The sequence below is a fragment of the Nelusetta ayraudi genome, unplaced genomic scaffold, assembly GCF_046127955.1.
Source record: "Nelusetta ayraudi isolate G7.1 ecotype Tasmania unplaced genomic scaffold, CSIRO-AGI_Nayr_v1 ptg000026l, whole genome shotgun sequence".
NCBI lineage: Eukaryota > Metazoa > Chordata > Actinopteri > Tetraodontiformes > Monacanthidae > Nelusetta > Nelusetta ayraudi.
Window position 1 is genome coordinate 10,260,065 of NW_027466076.1, and position 9,526 is coordinate 10,269,590.

General features: G+C 46.1%; 1 protein-coding gene across 1 annotated transcript in view; it reads left to right on the forward strand.

Moving 5' to 3' along the window:
* Positions 1–9,181, forward strand: part of vcanb (versican b) — a 28,682-nt gene extending 19,501 nt beyond the window's left edge. The window contains exons 9-15 of the mRNA XM_076029791.1: positions 70–183; positions 297–410; positions 3,088–3,246; positions 4,214–4,296; positions 6,077–6,221; positions 6,317–6,499; positions 7,229–9,181. Of these exons, the coding sequence (XP_075885906.1) occupies positions 70–183; positions 297–410; positions 3,088–3,246; positions 4,214–4,296; positions 6,077–6,221; positions 6,317–6,499; positions 7,229–7,437 (1,007 nt within the window). The 3' untranslated portion in view covers positions 7,438–9,181. The remainder of the gene's footprint in view (positions 1–69; positions 184–296; positions 411–3,087; positions 3,247–4,213; positions 4,297–6,076; positions 6,222–6,316; positions 6,500–7,228) is intronic.
* The last annotated feature ends 345 nt before the right edge of the window (positions 9,182–9,526 follow it).

The window sequence follows — 9,526 nt, forward strand, 5'->3', positions numbered from 1 at the left end:
CAACGTTACAACATGACAATCACAACTCATCAGTGGAATTTTTACTGTTGTATTGTGTATTTTGTGCAGAACTCCTGCCTTGCTCTACCGGTACGTGCAAGAACGGCGGCACCTGCTACAAGACCGGTGCACATAACGTCTGCATATGTGCACCTGGATACACGGGGCAGCACTGCGAGAAAGGTTCACATACACTAAAACACACAAGCTCACATTCTTCTCCCCCCAAAGCCATCATTGACCCCGTACTGACAGACGAACGTGGTGGAATAAAGTCGCTGTGTGTCTTATTGCAGACGTCGACGAGTGCCAGTCCAACCCGTGCCTGAATGGAGCCACCTGTCTGGATGGAGTCAACTCGTTCACCTGCGTCTGCCTGCCCAGCTACACTGGAGAGCTCTGTGAACAAGGTCAGCTGCAGAAAATGGCCAGAAAATGAGATGTCAGAAAAATGTCCAAAATCAAGGAAGCTGATAGCAGAAAAGCGACTGTGGCAGCAGTTGATGCTGCAGTATTACAATGATTTGAGCCTTGGTTTTGCATCAGCTGAAACAACATTGTTCTGAAATGAGGTCATTGTTGGCCAATGTCGCTTTTCCAGGGACTGGCTGATTTTCGTGCACTTGGAGGAAACACTCCAAACTTGGTGCAAACGCGCCTCGAGGGCTGTGCAGCACCTTTTACCTTCGCCGACTCCAGAAGTTATGGTCCCTCGGGAGTTATGAGTCACGAGTTGCTGAAGGGAGCTTTACATCAACTGTGAAGTTGCGCTCTCGTATGACCTCCAGTATTTCAGAACGCAAACTACCTCAAGCGGTTATGGTTGTAACGATATGTTAATTTATCTGCTCATCCGCACACATGAAAAGAGCAAATGAAAATTAAACAAAAAGTTCAAAAAAAAAAGAAAGAAAGAACAAACACGTTCCTCACGTACTCGCTAGTGTATACAGTTTCAAGTCTGGTTTTCAGCTGTCTGGGCGTGGGCTCTTTGGCAGACTCATTCCAGCTAATCCCCTTAATATTTCTGCCATTCTCAGGCAACCAACTAAACAACTTAAGCTGAAATATACAAGCAGATTCCTCAGATTCATGTTTTCCAGGCACATTTTAAGCTCTCGCAGCCTCAGAAGTCCCATCATTCACTGAAAATAAGTCGTGCCACATAAATTAAAAAAAAAAAAACAAACAAACATGATGGATGATAGGAACATCTACATTTATCATCGTCGTATTTAGACATTTTGGTAAGACGTGGCAACTGTGCGTTTTGATTTCAAAGGATGGTTTGGTATTTTTAGAACAATTATGATTAATAATAATATTAAAGACCATTTTGAAAAGAGAGTTTAACATTTAAAAATGCTGAAGATGCCTTTTGAAAAATGTATATACCAGAGGAGTAAATAAAAAACACATTTGAAAAAAAAAAACTTTTATTAGGCCAGGTCTGTTTGTCGTTAGGTCTGTCGCACTCTTCGGCTCCCCAATATCAGTTCTGGGTTCAGGGTGGAGCGATTGGAAAGTGGGAGTTCCCCGGGATCCAACTCCCAGTCCGCAGGCCGTGTCCACGTGTGCAGGGCAAAAACGTTTGTGTGTGTGTGTGTGTGCGCGCTTGCTCGCTCGCTCGCTCGCACGACGCGATGTCGAAACACGGATGCGCCCCGCGCGTTTCATCATTGGGAAACACGCGGCCGCAGCTGTCCTCCCTTTGCTCTCTGGCAGAGGAAGGGAGACAGAAACAGATGACTGGCTGCCCTTTTACGAGCCAGGAGGTTTCTGCAGCTGCGTGGCATCGGATCAGCTGTAAATAGCCTCCGACCTAATACCACATCGGACCAGACCTCGTCTCCTGGACACTTCTGCGGGTGTTTAGTCACATCTTCCAAGAGATCCTGCACTGTTTCCCCTGCATGCCAGTGACAGATTCCTCATGAATGAGACTTTTGAATTCATTAAGCCAGAGCCTGAGACCTCACCTCACCTCACCTGGCCCTCCAGGTGGCGCCGCCGTGAACCTCTTAAGACGAGACGATCACCCTCCGATTCTCCATCGCGACGCCGCTGGCACGCGCATCACCCCCAGATACAAAATGTCTATTGTGTGCCGACAAAGCAGAGAACCGGCGGGCCAAATGTCTCTGCTGTTCTTTGTTTTTCCCGCTTTTGTTCTGTTCCCTTTTTGTGCGCTTTTGACCTGCAGACAAGTTGCGAGTTGTCGGGGGGTTAATGAGGCCCAACTGTGTGTTACTGAGCTCATTCAGTCAGAGGGGGCCTTTTTATTCCCCAGCTGGACCTCCAGCCTCCGCCTTCCCTCTCCAACCCCCCCCCCCCCCCCAGACGGCGCAGTTTGACAGGGAAGTTAAACAAATCAAAGTTGTTGCAGAGGCACAATGCGTGCATTGTTACGGTGGTACAATTCTGGCCGCGGGCAAATTTGTGTGCATTTCATTGCTGTTATTGTTTACTAGGATCCCCGTCAGCTACAGCTTGGTGCAGGCTGTTGTTCCTGGCCTCTGAAAATCAACCTTGATATATACCGTACACTGTAAAATGTCGTTCCAGCCTTTATGAAACAACTACGCAAAGTCAACACGCAGCTTTTCATGGAAACATTTTCAGTTGTCGGTCTCATATTCCAACTGTTTTTGGTTTTCCTCCCACACTCCGGTGGAGCAGCCTCATTTATTATCCAAAAAGACTTCCAAAGAAAACCTTGCCGTGTTTAGCCCTTTGTTTTCAACCTGCAGTAAAAACCCTCAGTTGCGGTTCCATGGTGACACTTTCTTGTAACCTCCGAGAGGTGGACTCAAACAGCCTGGCTTGGGGGGGGTTGTCGTCATTCACCTTGGGAGGTTTTGTGACATCACGGAGGGCTGTTTTCCAGAACTTTGTGATTGAGCTTCCTGAAACCAGGAGCAAACAAAGAAAACTAAAGAACGGACGTGTGTCATTTTACGAACACACCAGAGGCACGTCACTAAGATAGAACATTTAAATCCACTAAGAATCCTCGTCTGCTTTCCCGATTGCAAGTTGCAATTCTTGACGAATGATGCATTTTGTTTTTTCTCCTTCTTCTTCCAGACACCGAGGTTTGTGGCTTTGGCTGGCAGAAGTTCCAGTCTCACTGCTACAAATACTTCACGCACCGTCGCACCTGGGACGCCGCAGAGAGGGAGTGCCGGCTGCACGGCGCCCACCTGGCTAGTATCCTGTCGCACGAGGAGCAGCAGTTTGTCAACCGTACGTTTGTAGCATTTTTCTCAACATTCTGTTTGCAAAAAATAAATTCGAAATTCCGAAATTTGAGCAGGTCACAGTGTCACTCACACGAAGAATTCCAAAGCCTGTCAAGAACTGCTGCTGTGTGATCAGCCACCAAGACTTTTTTTCTTTTTTTTTTTGCCAACGGTTGATTAGCAGCATCTGGTCATGTAACACACGGAACTTCCAGGACCTTAATTGTGATGAAAAAAGATGGAATGACTCCTGCTGGCCTTAGGTAAAACAATAAGAAGGAGGTTTCCAAGCTTCCAGCCATGCTTTTTTTACTGTGGATGCTTCAGTCGTTCAGAACTGGGAGGCATTTCCACGTTCCACGCAGGCAACTGAACAGTGACCCTCACCCCAACTTCTGCCTCTTTAGGAGATGAATGTGTGAGATAAATCCAAGAGGTTGAGATAAGTTTCGCCTGGCCTGCCCTTTTAGTGGGAGTTTGCCATGACCTGTTCGTTTGATCTGCTGAGCATCAGCTAATGACCGCCATCATCAATAGTCATTTGTGTCATTAAAGACCAAATTAGCTGCAGGCGATGCAGATACCAGTTTGCAAACGCACATTCTTGAGGTGACTGAGAAACGTCTTTAGCATGAAATGTCAGTTTAGTTTGTTTTCTTTCTTTCTTTTTTTTATCTAGTTTTCTAGATTTCATTGAAGCGAACCACTGTTGTTGCCTGTTAAAAGCTCTCCTGCTGTTTTAAAGGCCAGCAGGGTTTAATGAAACAGCAGTGTTTGGTAGAGTGCCCGGCTCCCGATCCAATCCGGTGGTAAACGCCAGGCACATCAAAAAGCCCTTCAAACGGGGAGTTTCCGTAGACGTAGCAGCTAGCGCCGCCAGCGTCCCATGTGCAGCGCAAATGAGTCCGTCGCTGCAAATGTCGACGCAGAGCCGAAACAGCCTGACCCGTTTCCCGCTTTGCCCCGCGCAGGTCTGGGAAGCGACTACCAGTGGCTCGGCCTCAACGACAAGATGTTCGAGAGGGACTTCAGATGGACCGACGGCAATCCGATGGTGAGTCACCTCCTCCATAAGGCTCTCTGGCTCCCTCGTCGTGAGGCAGACTTCCAACATTTTGGGTCTGGATGTTAATCTGGTCTTTAAAGTGAGTTGTGCAACTTTTAGGGCCATCTTCCAGCAATTTAGCTCATGACGCACAGCGTATCATCTACCTGTGTAGAGTCGTGGGAAAAAAAGTTTTGGGACATCTTTCAACCGTTCAATATTATCAACAAACAATAAATGATATATATGTATAAATATATATATATATATACATATATATATATATATATATATATATATATATATATATATATATATATATATATATACATATATATATATATATATACATATATATATACATATTACCTTTAATGTGTCCCAAGAGCCATAATATTGCTGAAACATCCAGTTTTGAAGTTCATAAGGGAGCATGTGGGTTAATGTTACCTACATTGTTCCCCTCTGAGCTTCAAAGTTATGGGTGTAGGTACTTAAGATTGATTCTTATCGCAGCAAATAACAAATGCATGTGCAATATTCCGCTGGAGCATCAGCATTTTTGTTGAATGAGTCAGTATTCAGCTTCCACTCATGACACTGGATGCGGTCAAAAGAAATTGTGTACCAAATCAGTGGACACTGGTGATTCCAATAACAATTGCAATAATGTGTGTTGGGTGTAGATATTGAGTCTGGGAACCTCTTGGGTTTAAAACAAGGAGTTGTATCCTCACCTTCTAGCATAAACAAACCAGAGGTTGCGGCTCCTGCAGCCATCTGTTTCCTAGTCCCGATCTCACACACTCGTGCACACACACACACACACACACGTTGCTCGTCTGCTGGAAGTGATCAGCTGCTCGGGCGTCCGGGCCGAGCAACGCGGTGACAACCTAATGCGAGGCCGAAACCCGATAGTGCTGTTGTAATGTGTTATCGTTGGGCGTGGAGTCGCGCCCTGTGAAGGGTCGGCCGCGAGCAGCGCTGTTGCCGCGTGCGCTCCCGCGTCATGCTGTGCGGGTTGGTTTTGTCGCCTGCGCAGCCTGTCTTGTGGGTCTGCTGCAGACAGGACACAGCAGGGTGTGCACGGTGACCCAGTAGCACCACTTTCTGTTGCTGCTGTGAATTACACCCCGTGAGCTGGAAGTTCCTGGAAACGCTGTCTGGCTACTGGACCTGTTAGATTATACCGTTTTAATTGTATTACTTGTTGCTTATTATTGCCTATTTTACTACTAGTTTGAGGTGAAACCATGAAATTGTTCTTTTGATGCGTTACAATAATCAATTTGCAACTCCAAATCGGTCAAAAAGAAATACTATCTATCTATCTATCTATCTATCTATCTATCTATCTAAATATTTCTATCTATGTAAATATTTCTATCTATCTATCCATCTATCTATCTATCTATCTATCTATCTATCTATCTATCTATCTAGCTATCTATCTATCTATCTAAATATTTCTATCTATGTAAATATTTCTATCTATCTATCCATCTATCTATCTATCTATCTATCTATCTAGCTATCTATCTATGTAAATATTTCTATCTATCTATCTATCTATCTATCTATCTAGCTATCTATCTATGTAAATATTTCTATCTATCTATCTATCTATCTATCTATCTATCTATCTATCTATCTGTAATTACATAAATACACAGGCCTTAAGCAGACTTGGCAAAACTCCACATGGATGCACTGAATCACCACAAATGACCTCACAATTTGCTGGCCATGCATTAATTTTCTACTTTTGAAACTGCGCCGCCGACAGCAATACGACTACTGGAGGCCGAACCAGCCAGACAGCTTCTTCCAGTCGGGGGAGGACTGCGTGGTCATGATCTGGCACGAGGGCGGACAGTGGAACGACGTGCCCTGCAACTACCACCTGACGTTCACCTGCAAAAAGGGAACCGGTAAGAAGGCCGTGACGCGTTTCCCATTTATTTATTTTTTTCTCGCGACCCCACAAACGAACAAACACCAAAATGCGCTGTGTTCTTCTCCTCAGTGTCGTGCGGGCAGCCCCCGGTGGTCAAGGACGCCCGCTTGTTTGGCGCCATGAAGCCCCACTACGAGATCAACTCCCTGCTCCGCTACCACTGCAAGCAGGGCTTCATCCAGAGGCACGCGCCCACCATCCGCTGCCGCGCCAACGGCCATTGGGACACACCGAGGGTCACCTGCATGAGCCGTGAGTAGCCGTAAAATAATGATAAAAGTCTATCCTCGCAGCACAATAAAAGCTATTTGGTTTTCCTACCCTTAAAAAAAGAGTTCTCATATATATAAGAATATACATGGAGCAAGGGTCTTCATCCCAGTTGGCTGCCATCTTGCACTGTCATATTTTAAGGAAGTCCATTATGTAAGGAAGCCCACCTGACAGTACCCCATATATAAAACGCACTGTCAGGTGGGCTTCCTTAAAGGTCCAGTGTGTAATATTTGGCTTGATTTTATTTTTATATTGGTAAAAGCTTAATAAATTTCTCATAAATACATTAATAAAAGTTTCCTACCCTTAGAATGGTCCACATACACATATAAGAATATACACAGAGCAAGGGTCTTGCTCCCACTTAGCTGCCATCTTGTACTGCCATATGCTAAAGATGGTGTGGACCATCCAGGCAACCTGACAGTGACTGCTCGCATCGTCAAATAAACCAGTGTGGACGAGGAATCCAGGTTTGGGTGCGCGGGCCACCGTAGTTCACAGGCAAGCTCATGAGAAGGAAGGAGAATGAAAGATGCTGCAATGTATAATGTAACCACTTGATGTCGCTGTTTCTTCTTCAAACTCTCCAAATATTGCATGCACGGTAAACCCAAGGGCTGGGTTGTGGTGGGGGGGGCGGGGGGTCTGCGCTCAGGAACGGCAAAGGTCACAAGGCAACGTCTCCCCTCTCTTCCCCTTCAGCCGCCACCTACCACAAGTCCTTCACACTGCGGCGCGGTAACGACCAGCACCGCCGCCACTCCAGCAACCACCCGGGAAGCCACCGGGGGGAGCAGCAGCAGCAGAGCCACGACGACATCCAGAACCTCCTGAGGCCTTACTTCAATCCGGTCAGCCAGCAGCTGCAGAGGGAGAAGAGGCAGGAAAGGCGGGAAAACACCAGACACTGATCTGAGTTTGTGCTGGGTTTTTTGTTTGTTTGTTTGTTTGTTTGTTTGTTTTTGTCCTTTCTTATTGAAAATCAGCTATGAGGTACTTCAACGTCGGGTCTGCCGACGCTTCTTTACGAGGAGTTGAGGGGGTTTGAGGGATTCACCAGTAGAACGTCACTGAAGGTTCTGGAGCGTTTAACACGAGCGGGTTTCGGGGGGTTTAGGTTGCGCGGAAAGGTCGCGCTCAGTCATCGCACACTTCCCTCCACACGGGAAGAGCGGGTGGCTTACAACACTACATTCACTCTACATTCACACTACATCGGCGGAGGAAGTAAAAACGTGCGTTTCCATCACCACTGCCCGTTAACATTTGGGTTCCAATTGGGTCCTTAGAATCGAGGCTGCTGCTTTTTGTACGTGTTGGCTCCGGTTTTTTCCGCTGAGCCGAGGCAAAAATCTTGACGGAGGTCGTTTTCTCATCAGCTGATTCATTGGACTGGCAGGGCTGCTGACGCCGGAGAAAATGTTGATGCTGACCATCGTTTGCGTTCGCGGTTACGCCCCCCCCTCACTCACTTCACACGCGCGTCGATCGTCCTCTGAAGTCAGGTGGGCTCTGATTGGCAGTCGCTGCCTCCGCCCTCATCCAGAAACCCTTTGAAGTCGTAGCGTGGACTCGACTCCGTCAGTCCGAAAGATCGTAACACTCGCGCATCGATACCGGTGAGCCCACAGTCTCAACTGTTGGCCCTAAAAATGCTCACGGGCAGTCAGCAGGAAGGGTTTGAACCCAGCTGAGATGGCAAACAACTTGGAATCTTTCACCATTGTCTGTTTTGGTTTAAGCGCTCCATCTGTTCGCCATCTTGGTGAGTTACCGCGGTCCCTCTCGTTTCATCGAAAGCAGCTGAGCACTTTCGCCTCTCCATAAAGCCTTTTAACGCGCACAAAGAAGAGTATGGATATCCGGAATTTACTGGAAACCGCCTAATTCCAAACCGCTTCCTCCGATCCGCAACAAAGTTTGAAACGCCGTCTTGAGGTGGTTTCAGCCGCTTTCAAATCGGAAGCCATCGCGCAAAGATGTTTGATGGAAGCGCGTTCAGTGTTTCCCACCGTCAGTGCCTACAAGCGACCTACACGAATAACTCCAACTCGCCAAATCCGTTCTTCTCCTGGTCCCGCTCCTTCCAGTGGCCACGTTAAAGCCACTTTTTTTTTTTTGAAGGTTTGCTTTAAATTTGCTCAACGTTTCAACAAAAGGACTTGCAGATTTGCGATATCGCAAACGCATCCAGGCTATCTCCACTGGTTAACTTCTCATACCGGGGGACTACAACACAAACAGTATAAATCCAGTCTTGACACATATACACATTTCTGCAGTTTTTTTTTCACTCACTAGTTTTCAAATTTGGTTCATGATAACTGGGAACCCCCAAGAGGCAAGTCAGGTGAATTAGGTTGCTTTTTTTTTTCTTCTTTTTTTTAACTTCTGCACACACATATACTGTATATATATGTTTCCTTTCTTGTCTTATCTACATTCATAAGGGAATAAAATGGGTGGAGCGGATATATTTGTTCACTTGCATCTTGGGGTTTCCCATTTCAGAGCGCAAATTCACACGTTTAAATTATTACCGTTTATGTTATGCCCGGCACGAACCGCTCTCAGTTTGTGCCGCGCATAAAATCAACAGGTACTGGCTGATTGTTTCCCTTGTAGATTTTTGTACAAAATGTTGTCTTTTTTTTTTTTTTTTTTAAAGAAAAATAAATAATAAAAAGGGAAGCGGGGACATTTGGAGAGTGGCACACACAGAACCCGAAGAACACAGCGATTGTGAATGTGTGGCGCGTGTGTACGTGCGTGTGTGTGTGTTTGCCGCGGCTATTAATCATAGGGTATAAAGAATAGATGTTATATGAAGCCATATGAATTTAACTTATTGTATTCTTTAAAACTACATGGACTGTGATATGAAATAAAGGTCATCGAAGGTGAAGTGATTCCCCTCCCGATTGGCTTCCTTGCTGTTTACACAATCGATCATGAATAAAGTCCCATCATGTTTCAGTCGGACAAACTTGCGATGCGGTC